We start from the raw sequence: 15,464 nt of genomic DNA, 5'->3' as shown, positions 1-15,464 counted from the left end.
TGTGACAGTGTAGTTCATATGGAGTATTAGTCATAATTGGTAGTAATATATTTTGACATAATTAAACAATAAAACTCCGGTTATCTCTATCAGAAAATATTCAGCACCATTCTTGACCTACATTATATTGTAGTAGCAAAGCCTGGCCCTGAGATGAAGCCACAACTTTACAGTAAAATGTAAAATGAAATGCTCTTATACATTTTCATAATCAAAATATAAAGTTATACCATGTCAACAACCAGCAGATGGAGAAAAAGAACGTCCTAGGAAGCTCAAAGAACACACTAGGAAACTGAGCTATAAATACCAGGCTAATTCCATAGCTTTAAGATTTCTCCAAAGCTTTTTTAAATCCCTCCAGAAAAGACTGAAGAGATCCCTAATCTGAAGTGCCCCAGTTGAAGAAATGTTTACGTTTTTATTTTTAAATAAAATTATTTTAGTCTACAATAGACTCTTTGGGCATCTTAATGAGTCAATATAATATCTGTACTATATTCGTTTTTTCAAAATAAGGTTTTTAAACACGTTGGTATTTTTTCATTCTTATCAGTACTTTTCTCAGAGAAAATACAGCGTTCTGTGTGATCACCTCTGAACTGATATGTACAGTATTCGCACAGAATACTTGACATTCACAACTCATTTTGATTCTCTGTTTTTTAGAGCTGTCCCTTTCAGTAGAGAGAGCTAACGGAATAGCAGACTTCTTTGATGGGGTTTTCTGAAAATTTGGAAAATGTTTTGATATTTTTTTTCCTTTGCATTTGTAAATTGGACCTATGGAACCCGCCATTGTGGCTATATTTAGAAATATTTCTCTGGCTTCCATACTTTATATTCTAAATTCTTGAAAGCAGGCTTTCAGGTTCCATGGCATTCTAGGGAGGATGATGTTCTCATGTTGTAATTGAATTTGGTGAATCTGCGATGTGAACAGGTTCTAAGGCGGATGTCTCTGAGAAAACCTGGATTGTGAGATAAGCAAGTTGTTGAGTGTATACGTGAAGGGATCCTTTTCTCCATAACGTTGGTTGAAAAGATGTACACACTTGTATTACTGAAGCACTGTGTCATGTTTCCTGTTGAAGTTAGCAAAGCCAGTAGTTTGGGATGTCATGAGCCAGAATTATCATGTAACTATAGCGTGATACTGGTTTGAAGGGATATCTGGAGGTCACTCAGACCGGCTGAGGTTGGAAGGGGCCTCTGGAGGTCATCTTGTCCAACCCCTCTGGTCAAGGAGGGTCACCTAGAGCAGGTTGCCCAGGATCATGTCCAGATAGTTTTCTAATACCTCCATGGATGGAGATGCCACCACCTCTCTGGGCAACCTGTGCTAATGCTCCATCACCCTCACAGTAAAAAAAAGTGTTCCCTGGTGTCCAGACAGAGCCTCCTGTGTTGCCGTCTGTGTCCGTTACCAGTGTCTTGCCACTGGACACCACTGAAAAGAGCCTGGCCCCATATTCTTTCATATGCTTTGGGAAGATTCCCCCAGAGCTTCTATTTTCCTAATATTTGTTCAAAACTTTCCATGTTGCACATGGGTCTGCTGTTTATCCTTTAACTTGGACATCAGAGGAGATTCTGGCTCCATCTTCTCCTTAACCACATGTCAGCTAGTTGGACAGAGCAAGATCTCCCTAAACCTTCTCTTCCTGAACTTCTCCTTCCGTGAGAATCTCTTCACTTCTTAAAAATGCCTCTTACTTTCTGCACTCATGTTTTTCTTGAGAAAATGCATTAAAAATAATACCTTTTCCAGAAACTTCTGATTTTTATTGCACGTTGCCTCTATAAGAGGAAGACAATTGGAGAGCTTGGGGGGAAAAAAATCTCAAATCCTTCATTCCTAGAGCGCTGGGAATTTTTACAGTGTGTAGTGCCAGTATCAGACACAAGCTTCGGTATGTGTTCACTGTCCGGGAGACCTCAGGCAGGATGTATTTTGCAGAACTGGGCGCTTTAAAGACAATTTGTATTAGCCAGAAGAAGGCAAAGCAGAGCAACAAGCTCTTGACAGATTTTGAAAGCAGGACTGTTGAAGCAACAGCGGAAAGGATTGGGTTGGTTTGTTCTAGGAAAAAAGAGAACGCTGTAAAATGGGCATAAGGCTTTAAAAAGATAAGAGGTTTTTTATAAAAGCAATGGCAGCAGTTACTCCATAGATTTAAAAAAAAAAAAAAAAATCTAATTTGCACAAAGGATAATTTAGGATAGATGTAAAGAGAAAACAGTGTCAACTTTTTTTGGTTTACCTCGTCTGACTGCAAATATGGATGAAAAACTGGGATATTTTCCCTCTAACTGTCATATAGTCTATGATAGGAAGCTTTTAAAAATGCATAAAGACACAGCTTTCGGAGACGATCTTGGTGATTGTGACCTTCCTCCACTGGCAGTGGGCTGAGCAGATTGCTCTCCTGAGATCCCTCTTCACATCCTCAGGTTCTCTAATTCTGTCAGCTTAATTGTGGGATTGGCTTTGTTTTATTTCCTTGCAAACTTTTTCTGTTACTGATAATGTACTTCAGTTTGAGGTATATGGTGTTTTAAAGTCTTTACTTATGGCAGTTTTCATGACAACAAAATGAACGAAAGGACCTTTTTTCTTAAATAAAATGCTTTGAAAGGCTTTGAAAAGCTCTTTAAAATGGAGTGAAGTTCAGGTTCAGCAGCCTTTGGGAGTTTGCCACTGATATCCTTGAATTTAGATTTCCATTGAGATGGTAGGCTGAAATGTAACATAGGAAATAAATACATGCAAAACAAATGTGGGAAGCTCTCGTACCTCTCTGTAGCTTGAATTCCTATTTTTTAGATTTTCCTGCCAAGAGTTTGTGGCATTTCTTCAGGACACAAATGGCTTTATTTATGTAGGGGGTTTTGTGACAGAATATATTTGTGTTACTAAATGAATTTCTTTTGATCAAGTTTTAAATATGTTGTGATGAGGAGCTCACTAAGTGGTTCTTTGCCCACCTTTTTTCCAATAGCTCACTTTTTGGAGCATGGGGCCAGAACATGCGAAATATCTGTCTTACGGACCTACTGTCTGCGTTCCCAGAGGCATTTTTCAAGCCTATTCAGAGAATAAAGGACTGTTTGAGTTTTAACTTAGTCTCTGACACAACGCATTGTCCTTCGATTGGGATGAAGTAGTGTGTTTTCATCTTTTTTGGAGCTTTGTTCTTAAAACTCTCGGATGTGCAGCATCCTTCAAGGGACACATGGGTTTAATTTCTGGGTGCCTGTGGTCCTTAACTGTCATATTTCTTTTCTCTGCCTTGACAAGCTGGTGCAATTCTCTTGTACTTGACAAGCTTGAATGTGATTCACCCTTTTGTTTAGTTCCTTCTGAAGAGAATCAAACCCTTTTTGTCTAGCTTAGCGTATGTGCAGTCTGTTGCACATGCGGGAAAATCCGGTTTAATAGTGTATGAAGCGAGCAAAGCCGTGGATAGCTGGCTTGGCAGGACAGAGTCGAGCATCGTTACCAGGTACCATCTTGCTCTACGTTAAACCTAACAATATCATGTTTGGATGGCAAAACGCTTCCATGGAGAGTTTCACAGCCCCTGTACTGAAACAGAGAATAGAATGCTTTTTATTATCATAAAAACAAATGTTTCATCTTCTAGGAGCCAGACTGCAGTCTTCACGGTTTTATTAGACAATGAAATTTGTCATTATTAAGGTGTCAGTGTGAATACGGCTGATAATTGTCGTATCAAAATTCAACCCAAAAATACACAGACACTAACATTTAGGCGCTTTGCTCGTTTTAGTAGGTTAAAAATACCTTGGCTTTCTTAACAGTAAATCTCTGAGTGAAGGGAGTGGGACAGCCACGCGGAAAAAGGGGCTTCACTCATGAAGCACAAAATCTTATTTGAAACTAGTGGCGTGCGTACAGTCGAGAACTTTATCGTCTTTGTTGCCGGAATACAGATTAAACTTCAGTAGAGTAGGTTTTTTAAAAAGAAGTTGTACATTAGCAATTTTCTTAAATATTAGCTTATTTTATCTGTGCTCATGGTGTTTTATGGAAATGTGGTGTGTCCAAAATAAGTGGAAACAGGTATTTATTGCAGAGTTTCAAAAGAGAAATAACGTTCTGAGGAACCTTTCTGATTAAGTGTTTATAAATATGAAGAAATAACTCAGAATCATGCAGTATTGAAATCTTAACATCGCACGTGGACTGTATTGCTTACTTTTGCTTATCTTTGGTTTCGACTGATCTCTTTGTTTTTCAGCTCGGACTGAACAAGATGAACGTACCCACCTTCAATCTAATGCTTAATGAGGAAAAAGGTCAGGCTGGCTTTTTTTTTTTTTTTTTTTTTAAGTCCTGTGCCCTGCTGTTAATTAGTATATTAAAACATACTTTATATTTGCATTACTTATTTCACCTATCTTAAATAACAAACCAAACGTGACTTTTTAATAGGAGGGTGAGGAAGAGTATTTTTAAATGGAATGGTATATTCATAAAACGGCTGACTCAGACCAGGGGAAGCAGAAAAAGAAGCTATAGAAGGAAAGGTCATGTATACAAATCTTCATAAAGATTCATTTAAAAATTATTAAACTTAACAATTAATGGACCTCTTGTATATCAGGAAAGAAATATTTGTCATCATTTTCATGGAGTGAAAGCATTTAGAAGGATTAAAATTGCCCACTTTTTTTTTTTTTTTTTAAAATATCGTTGAATTTCTGAGTCCTGTTTTAGAAAACAGAACTGTCTGTCTCTTAAATAAAACAACAGGGCCAAATTCTCCAAATACGTCCACATTCGATTAGTATATCACTGGAAGACAGTAATAATCTACGAATGCTAGAGATTCATCTATCATCTTGTACAGGTTTGTAGCACACCAGACCTGAAGAGGCAGCCCAAGCTCTCAAGCGCTATTACGTTTATGCCAGATAAGGCTGTAGGGTTTGCATTAAGGTGTCTGAATAGCTGATTTTTATGTTATCATATTTTTTTAATAACGTAAGAGTATTTTCATGAGGGAAATTGCTGAGTAGAGATACATAATTCAGTAAACAATTTTAAAAAATGGCACTTGGAGAAAAAATTCCCCGTGTCTAAAAATGGTATAGTCACGTGACTTATTACTTTGGCACAAAAGCATAATTTACAGGTTTAATTTGCACTCCTACTATGTTTCTGACATTCTCTTGCGCAGAAAGTGAATCGGAATTATTCAAATGATTTAAATATTGCTGTGTCCTGAACTTCAGGTGTCTAATACAAAGGAGGTTTGTCGAGTTTATTGAGGCCTCTGCATTTAAGATATGGGAGTATGATTTTCAATTTTACCATTTATTGCTTAATTTTTGATATTCTCCAGTGCACAGTTAATGGAGATCTGGGGGTAATGCGGTAATTGTTATGCCAGCAGCGTGGGGCCTTTCGCCATACTCCCAGCAACCTGATTTTTTCCTCTTTAACGACATATCTAAAATCTAATTTGAGTTTTCATGTTCAGGTTTTGAAATCGTTACATTTAAATACTCTTTTCTTTTCAAATTAACTTTTTTGTTTCCACAAATTACTATTTCCCTGGTAACCGGTAAGTCAATAACGTACAGCAAAGCTGTCAGCTAGAACTGAACACTTACAAATGGTTATTACCTATTTGTTTTCTGCATCTGTTTATTAGATACCTTAAGAACATTTTGTATCAGGTGTTCCTGAAATTCAAATAATCTTCATTATAAAATTGTTACAAAACTATATTTAACTATTTCAGAATTTCGGAAGCCTGAAACATGGGAATTGAAAGAAGAGTTTGTTATTTGTTTATTCATGTGCTTGGATCTTCTTTTCAAATAATTTTAACTTTGGTCTGAAACTTTAAAATATTTATAAATTTAATTATATTTATAAATTCTTTCTAAATGCTTGTAATATTTATTTCGCTAATTTTTAACTATGTCATTTCATAATAATGAGTGTGTTGCTCTTGGAGTTTTAAGTATATGTTAATTTTGACTTCCTTATCACTTTTTTGGACAAATGTGAATGTCTTCAGTGGTTGTTTTCTAATGATTACGTTAGCGAGAGTGATCCCGCTGTGACAAAGCAGGTTCTTCTCTATTCATATTCTTTTCGGTTGTGTCAGTTGGTCTTGGAAGGTCTGAATTCTCTCTCTTGCAGGCGCAGATGGCTTTTTTTTCTCCACATTTTGCAGTCATCTTTTTTCCTTGATGTGGAGTCCAGTAACTTTCCCTGATAGACTCTTCTAGAGCTTGATAGTTTCTTGTAGAATGAGAATTGGTGTAGAAAAGTTTCAGTGTTATAACCATGAAAGACACCTGAAGCCACAGAGAATTAAGATCTACTCATGCGTGTTCCAAAGTACTAAATTCTGGAAAGGCATTAGAATCACAGAATTGCCTAGGTTGGAAGGGACCTTTCAGATCATCTAGTCCAACCATCAACCCAACTCTGACAAAAAGCCAACAAAATCAAAATAGATCAACAAAATCAAAATACTTAAAGAATTGTGGCTTCCTTATGGCAAGATAGGTTTTGGAGGAGACAGAAATTTCTATTCAAAGAAAGCCCCCAAAAAGTGTCCTTCCCAGTTGCAGAACTGATGATGTATCATCACTGCGTGATGAAGAAAGAATAAAAAGAACTCTAGAAAAGCTGTTCAGAAGAAAAGTTCAAGTATAAATTCTCTTTATATTGTAGAAAGCTTAGTACTTTAAAATGCTCGGCTAGGGAGATCACTATGCAGCTCTTCTCTGCGATGTAGTACTTCACTTGCTGTCTTATTTCAGAGAATATAAAAATAATCAGTTTGTATAGGATTGGTTTAGCTATGTATGAATGGCTTTTGGCCATTAAAAAAAAAAAAAAAAAACTCCAAGTCCAGGTTTGCTTCTCCTAGATTTGTAGGTTGCTGAAGATGGACATTGTATATTATACAAGTTCCTCATTTCCTTATACGAGTTCTCCTAAAGTGCCAAAGTGGATGTAATAACATTTCTTCACTTCTTCTTAACGTATAGGTTAGTAATATTCTATTTCATTATATTCCCTAAGAAAGGTTTTGATAATGGTGACATGATTCTTGTCTTCAGAATAACTTGATTTAAATCACATACCAATTATTTGTCTTTATTTTTAAAAAATCTGAATGCTTAGATTATTTTGACAGTAAGGTAGGGCTGTCTCACGCGCGCGCAGTTTTGACCTATTTCCCTTGTAAAGATAAAAATTAATGTGGTGGAAGGCCTGAAAGAGCGTTATGTATTCTTCTGTGGACTCTATTGGGTGGCCGTTGTGTTTATTAAATTCTTCTTGAGTAGACAGAGCTGAGGTTTGAAAAGAAAAATCCTTTTGTCTCCTGACATTTTTTTGATTGTCGTGTAGCTCAGTTTTGCTTTTTGTCAAAACCCTTTCCGAGATGCTGTGTGTGTGCGCATACGTGCACGTGTGTGCACAAAGGGCGTACGTTCTCTGTTCTTTCATGTGGTTAGAGGCAGTCATACTCTGAGAAATTTTCAGGTTTGTGTACTATACATACACTAAAGGATGCTAAAAGAATGATGCTCCTTCCCAGTTCAGCCATTGGACAACTATAATGGCACAGTTAAATCCACTAAATTGAGGATATAATGCAGTTCAGTGGACTCTACTTTTTACCTGCTCTATGGGCATTGGTAGGAAGGGTATCGGGTGTAAGGTTACAACTTCTGACTAGGTAACAGCATGCAGGTCCAAAATGCTCCAAGGGAAGAGGTTCGTATTGTGTGCTCTTAATGAGCAGCTAGAATCCACGAACATAAATCAGTCTTTCTCCATGAGAATCTTTTCTTTATTGTTTTATTAGTATAGATTACTAAAGAGTAGGTGTGAAGCGATTGCTTTATTCATGACTGTGGTTGGACTAGATGATCTGAGAGGTCGCCTCCAACCTGGGCAAGTCTATGATTCTGTGTAGTCTGGCAGCATAGGAAACCAAATAACACAGGATTCTGTCCAAGCACATGCAGGTAAGACATGGCCAGTGGGCTACTGGTAAAGATTGCCTGCTGGGCTTGTAGAGATAGGTACAGTGGCCAGGACTCTTGACACTTTTGCTTTTTATGAGTGAATTAATCCAAATAACTATCATTTTAGAGAGTGGTTAGATTGGGATCTTCCAATTCTAAAAAGTTCTACAGCATCAAAAGTTGTATAAATCAGGAATGCAGAAGCCCTGTTATAGTACAAAATAAACTGCCCTTTCTACAGTGTAAAATAATTCAATACCAAAGGTACTTGGACTAGTATAAACTGATTCGACACTAGGGCAATTTAAAATGTATCATTTTAATTAAGTCATTCAGTGCAGATCAGTTTTCTTGTTGTTGCAATGTATCCTTCATACTCTGGATTTAGGAGTCAGATGAAGATGTCTCTCCCACCAAAGACCAGAGTATATCGTGTGTACAGCTGTATTGTGGTCCTGGATACCAATGCAATGAGATAAGATTGACGGAAGAAAGGTTTCCTTTATACTTCAGGCACATTTGTTTGTTGAATCACTCCCTTAAAAATAGGGCTTCATAAAGTATTCGATACCAGTGTAATTAGTCAAGAGAACGCTTCTTTTCAAAATGGAAAAGCATTCCCAAAAAGTGGTGCAACATTTGTATCTAATTAGATGATACAGGAGAATCCTAGCTAATTGCTTTGATAGACTTAAATAGATTAATAATGTGCAAGTGATAACTAAATAAAAACTCATTTTAACTCATCGTGGTTTGAAAATAGTGCTTTTTAAGAAGCTAAAACTTCCTGTTAGTTCTCAAAGCCCAAGACGGTGATTTGAGGGCATTTCTCTTTCTGAATTTATTTTGTAGGTTTTCTTGGGATAGAATGGAAGGGCTGGGAAGTGAGACTGCAGTTTGTATCTCCAAGCAGTGTTTTGTGTACGTTCTGAGTGTTGGCAAAACTTTGTACCCAAAATCTGGTCATTCCATAAGTAAGCCCTGGGGTTTGTGCATCAGAGGCGGTCATTGATCTCCAAGCTCTGAGCAGCCTTTCTCTGTCATACCGGGAATTGTTGGGCACACTTTCAAGTTCGTGTAAGAAAAAAGTATTGGAGCATCTTTGCAATATTAGTCTGTCAAACTTTGCCTTAAGTGGCTCGATGTCCACTTATTAATAAAAGAAATGTTATATTGGTATTCCTATCGTATGTGATAGATCTGAATCCAGACTATTAGTATCTTATTTAAGTTTCTTTTCACTCTGTACCAAATTTTCAATTTCACCACTTGACTAAAAAATGGTTAAAATAAACATTTAACAGCTGAGTGTGCAAAGAGCCTTCCTAAAATGCAGCATTTCAAAAAGTGAGGTGGTTGCATTAAAAATTGAAAACATACTTTCAGCATATGAAAATTAAGGAGAAATTTTCCATGGGAGGAGGGGTTTGAAGGGGCTAAAGGGGGGAAACAAGTCAGTGTAGCTTTGCATAGTTCTCCAATGAAATATTTTTAAGCGTATTGTAATGAAACTGGACTGCAAAACAAATCTATACAGCATGTCTTGGCGCACAGAAAAAAAAGAAGTAATTGATTTAGATGTGGAAAGTTGTGTTACTCGTGGTGAGATAACATGAGTTGTCTGGAGTTGTTATGAGATTACAGAGAAGAGGTATTTATTACATGGGTTGATGAAAATCAGGCCTTTGGATAGAATCCAGTGTCCAAAATACTTTGGATTTCGTCCAAAATCCAAATATTTTCTATCCCAATCCAAAGTACTTCAGATAGAATACTTCGATGGAGAAGGGGGAAACGGTACATCAAAAGAGACGGGATTTTTCTGCAATTGAGTTGGAGGATTCTGGGCTTTGAATAACCAAATGGATGCTCTCTGTGTCAGAGCATTCATGGTCAGCCTGGTCCCTATTGGGATCTAAATGTCTCCTTCAACCTCACAACAGTTTGCCAAATCTAATAGAGTGGTGCCACTGTCCCCTCCAGTTGCCCCTTAAACATGCAACTTCTGGTCTAGGCTGCCTTATCGTATAAAATGTACTATAAAAGCTGCCTGTGCCAGCGGTAGGGTGAAAAAGAGCCAGACCCAGCCTAGTTTAAGTGACTCTTGTCGTCTTTTTCTCTGCTGTCTTCCTTAGCTCCATTTTCTTGGCTCAGTTGGGGCCTACTGGAGAGATGGGGAGGGACTCTGGATCAGGGAGGGGAGCCATGGGACGAGGGGGAAGGGTTTGAACTGAAAGAGGGTGATTTAGATGAGATGTGAGGCAGAAATTGTTTGCTGTGAGGGGGGTGAGCCCCTGGCCCAGGTTGCCCAGAGAAGCTGTGGCTGCCCCATCCCTGGAGGGGTTCAAGGCCAGGTTGGATGGGGCTTGGAGCAACCTGGGCTGGTGGGAGGTGTCCCTGCCCAGGGCAGGGGGTGGCACTGGGTGGGCTTCAAGGTCCCTTCCAGCCAGAACCTTTGCATGATTCTTTGTTTGGCTGATAACCAGTTACTGGGAAAATGCAAAGGGTGTCTGTCCGTTGTTGAACCAGATTTGAGAGGTTTAACTCTTCTTGGAGAGACCTGTAGTACCCTTAACTTTTCTATGCTGTTAGGGAGTTAGATAAAATAACACATATCAACTCTGCACATTAGTAAAGAATTTTTATACCAAAACATTGATGGCAACCTCTTACTTTTGCCATTCATGCCCAATAGAAATGTGCAATGGTTCCAGTATGTGCTGGGTATTTTATCGCCTGCAGTTTGTGGAAATTTGCACAAAAGTGTGCCGGGCTTCAGTGAAAAAAATCTCGCTTCCATGAGCGTTTTTGCTATAAACACATAAAACATGGCTAGTTACGCGCTGATTAGCTGTGTCCTTCTACATGGCTAGTTACACACCGATTAGCCATGTGCTAAGAAGCTTCCAGGGAGCCTTCGCCCTCTTCTGTAATTCATGGCACGCACACACATCGGCGTGTCCTCACAGACCCCAACTGGCATATGAGCGCAGTCAATTACAAGATAAAAGGTCAAATTTCGATGATGTGAATAGCATTGTTGCCTGTTTTCCGCTTAGAGCGAGTGTGGTGCTTGAAGTATTTTTGTACCTGGGGTGGAATGGAACATGGATCTTCATACCGGTGCTCTGATTCATTTTTATTTTTTACATCACTCAAACCCTCGTGTTCGTTTACAGTTCTAGTACTTCTCAAGAAAAAGTCATACAAATAATAAGCTTTGACTGAAGGTATGTGATTGAAACAGCCGTTTTATTCCGTTTCACTGTACTGAGTAAAAATATTTAAATATTTTCCACAGAAGAAGCGGTTAAGTGAATTCTTTTGCCTCTTTTAGTACTATTTCAAGCTATGTGCAGTACAGAAAAATGGTTTATCTGATTAGATGATGATAAGTATTATGGTGGTGATGGAATGGGACGTTAGCTGAGGCAGGGCATTGCAGAACCAGGAGAAATATAAGGTTACTTCGAAGTGTCTCTTGCTGCTTGTGCAAAAAAGAAATTGATGGCTATTATTTTCTCGTAATGGATCCAGTGCAATTGCCCTAAATAGCAACATGAGCCACAGCAAGACTGGGCTAAGAGATGAGCAGCCTTCTCTGGGCTACGTGCTTCCAGTGTTTTAAATATATATTTTCTGATTCTGATTTTACTGTGTTACAGAAAGCTAATTCTCATTAAAAGCAACAGGGAAATTATTTACCTGTTTTAGCCTTACATGGGACTTGTAATAAAAATGCCTATGCAGCATTCAGCAATAATGCTGAAACTTGAAGGTAAATTCTGCCTCGGTTTTGATGAGACATCATCGGCTGCCTTCTTAATCGGGATAAAACCAATCACCCACCAAAACTTCTAAACTGAAAACCTGAGAGGACTCGAGAGTCCTGAACTGTTGCCAAGTGCTCTCCAAATCCTATTCCTACGTAGCAGATTTAGAGATTAAAGGATAGATTGTTGTCATATGAGAGACGGCAAGGTGTTTGGTGTGACATTCCCTCTCACCTTCGCTGGCTGGTACTGGGTCACCTCTCCGCTGGCAGTGACCAGGATCTCAGCATGGTCTCCTCATCCCTTTCCCGGTTTTGGCCGGCCAAGGATTACAAGCTACTGGAGTGCTCCAGAGGGTAGAAGAGTTATAGAGCTGTCTAGGTTGGAAGGAACCTTTAAGATCATGTAGTCCAACCATCAACCTAACACTGACAAAAACCATTAAACCATGTCCCTCAGCACCACGTCATAGAATCATAGAATCGTAGAATTGCTGAGGTTGGAAGGCACCTTTAAGATCATCGAGTCCAACCTTTAACCTACCCTGACAAAAGCCACTTCTAAACCATGTCCCTAAGTGCCCCATCTACCCTTTTTTTAAACACCTCCAGGGATGGTGAATCCACCACCTCCCTGGGCAGCCTATTCCAATGTTTAGTAACCCTTTCAGTGAAAAAATGTTTCCTAATATCCAATCTAAACCTCCCCTGACATAACTTGAACCAGTTTCCTCTTGTCCTATCACTTGTCACCAGGGAGAAGAGGTCAGCCCCCACCTCTCTACAACCTCCTTTCAGGTAGTTGTAGAGGGTGATAAGGTCTCCCCTCAGCCTCCTCCAAGCTAAACAACCCCAGCTCCCTCAGTCGTTCTTCATAAGATTTGTCCTCCAGACCCCACGTCCACGTCTTAGAAACATATAAGACATCTACGTCTTATAAATACTTTCAGGGATGACGATTCCACCACCTCCCTGGGCAGCCCGTTCCAATGCTTCACAACCCTTTCGGTGTAAAAATTTTTCCCAATGTCAATCGTAAACCTCCCCTGGCGCAACTTGAGGCCATTTCTTCTTGTCCTAGTTGAAACAGATCCCTGCAAAACAGTGCCAGGCTGTTCCAGAAGCCTTTGTCCTGCAGAGGATTGCACTCTTTATTCTGAAAATCGCACTCCGTATTCTTTTGATTTCAGCGCCTTAGTCAAGGGGGTAGGTCCGGCCGGCTCCTTTCTCATCCGCATCCTTCTTTTTAATACCATGGCTAGTTTTTTTTGCTTCATGTAGCATTTTGAACTTTACATTTATAAGTAGTACATCTGAAGAGAACGTACAGCATAAGTGTACTTAAGGGAATATTTTTGAGGACTATTATTTATGCCTCTGTAGTCTTCCTTTAGTGGTCTTGAAGGAAGGAACTGTTGTTACTGTTAAATATAGATGTAACCTGGTGTTGCTACTCTTGTTGCAGAGATGTTGTAGGATCCTAAGACTTTATGTTCCTTTTCTATCTCAAAAAATACCTTTTCTTATCAAAATTAGTCAGGTCTATACTGACGTTTACTGTGTGTTAAAATATCAGCATAACATCAGCATTAGGAATAAGGCAGAAGTGACATGCAATTCCAAATGAAACCTGTTAGCACCATTCCTGCCATAGTCATCAATGACGTCTTCCATTTGAGTCCAAGGGTTGTTGGTTTTTTCTGACGCATTTACTATTTGGGTCACACATTCCATGTTTGTCTCCCCTTAATAAAAAGTCCAGTCGGAAGAGTTAAGTCTCACCTGGTCAACTTGAAAACCCGTTTTGGGGGAATAACACTGTTTGCATCATTCTGAACTTCTGTCATGAAGATTTGCTCATACAGTATAATCATACAGGGGGAAATTATTACTTGGGATATTCAGATTTTTTCATAGGTATTCTGAGATCAGTGCATTGATGCTAGCTTCTCCCTTTTTATTATACAAATTTTTTGTAAGAAATTATTATTTTAATTTAGTCTGAATGCAGGGATTTTCCATTTTTATGGATATTATCAACCCTAGAAGCAGCTTCCTTCACATTAAATTCATTCAGTTCTATAAACAGTTTTTAAAGAACATTAATTGAGCTCGTCATCTGTTGATAATTCTGAATAGAAGCATATGTGAAACTATTCAGTTAAAAGATACATCCCTTAATTCCCCCAAACTGTACATTAACTATTTAATAACAGTTGTACTCTCTTAGCTTTTAACATGTAGCTCTGTTGCGTTCACATATAAATAGAATACGCTAGCAGGTTTATATTTACCCTAAGCCTTATTTTCATGGTTTCATTGACATTTAAAATTTTGATTCTAAGCTCTTTAAATGGATGCAGCTGTATACATCTTCATGAGTTACTGAACTGGGCTGAAAGACTTCAGAAAATGGCTCATGTGTTTTCTATATCTGTATTTTTCAGGCTGTTTCATTGGAGCCAGGGAGTCATGAAAGAAACTCAAGAAGACAACTTGGATAATGAACGGAAGATAAAAAGAAAACAAAAAGAATGTGGCATATAAAGGGTATAATACCTGGAGGTATTAGATCTGACTCATATTTATAAAAATGAGACGAGCTTTCACAAAATACAAGTTATCTTAGACAGTCATCAAGCTTGGAGCCATGCTGTTGAACTAGAAATTCTCCTTTTCCCCATTCTCCTTTCTGACAGGTAACAAAGGATTGGTGAATTATGATTTTCCCAAGTTGGAAGCACTAATTTTTATCTATATAGTTCATCCTTATGAATATATAAGGAGTTAAACATTGCATATTTAATGTGGATTATAATGGGAAAGTGACTCATTAACAAAAATGGCCACTTTTAAGGACTTGGTTTCAAACTGAGCTGGAGCCTCCCAATGCACTTTGTACAGTTTGGGGAAAGGTGTGCTGAATGGCCTTCTTTGGGAGGCCATGATGACATGTAGTAAAAGGATATCATCTTACTGTTGATATCTTTGAAGACTCATAAACAGAAACAGAAAAATGAATGGTGGAAAGGAGTGTGACGGAGGGGACACGGATGGAGGGCCACCAGCAGTGCAAGTTCCCGTTGGTTGGCAGCGGCGGGTGGACCAAAGTGGAGTGCTCTATATCAGGTAAGGTTATCCCAGGTGGTTGCTCTTTTGTTTTCCTTGTAGTTCTGCCAGGACGTGTGGTAAAGTCGTGACTCGGCTGATCTTGGTACTCAAGAACTTCAAGGGCTTGTTCTTTTGGAAGCGCAAGATCCTTTTTTCTGCTATTAGTGGAGTCCACTTATGTCAGTTGTGCCGTTTGCATGCCCTTAGTGTACTCTCAAATCTAATATTGCTTGGTCTTGAAAATTTGATAATCCTTACTATACATTTTGCTTTAGGCATGAATAGTTCTTTATTACTTATTATTGTCATGCGGATTTGAAAGCTGAGCAGTAGCAGATTTAACCTTACTTAATATCTTCATTATTCAAACCTTTTACGATGAGACGAACCAGAGGTTTAGTTATACGGCACACCTGTGATGGTGAGAAATCTCTGCTGTCTTTTGCCTACTCCCAGATGCGTAGGCATCGCCTTTTCCTTGCACCACCACGGGCTTTCGATAAGAGCCTTTGTTGGGGGAGTTGAAAGCAGTGATCTGGCTTGCAGACAGCTT

The 15,464-nt window shown here is 38.7% G+C and overlaps 1 protein-coding gene across 18 annotated transcripts in view; it reads left to right on the top strand.

Annotated features, from left to right (window-relative positions):
* The window catches only part of MBD5 (methyl-CpG binding domain protein 5), a 144,835-nt gene that overhangs the window by 85,510 nt on the left and 43,861 nt on the right, over positions 1-15,464 (top strand). For 10 of the 18 annotated variants that reach the window (XM_054207682.1, XM_054207681.1, XM_054207680.1 and 7 more), the window contains 2 exons: positions 4,266-4,323; positions 14,248-14,929. In XM_054207682.1, the coding sequence (XP_054063657.1) occupies positions 14,817-14,929 (113 nt within the window). In that variant the 5' untranslated portion in view covers positions 4,266-4,323; positions 14,248-14,816. Of the gene's footprint in view, positions 1-4,265; positions 4,324-6,920; positions 7,042-14,247; positions 14,930-15,464 lie in introns of all 18 variants that reach the window. The other 8 variants (XM_054207678.1, XM_054207677.1, XM_054207676.1 and 5 more) reach the window with 7 other exon arrangements.

Source organism: Rissa tridactyla, chromosome 7 (genome assembly GCF_028500815.1).
Source record: "Rissa tridactyla isolate bRisTri1 chromosome 7, bRisTri1.patW.cur.20221130, whole genome shotgun sequence".
Classification (NCBI taxonomy): Eukaryota; Metazoa; Chordata; class Aves; order Charadriiformes; family Laridae; genus Rissa; species Rissa tridactyla.
This window is presented reverse-complemented; position numbering and strand designations above follow the sequence as displayed.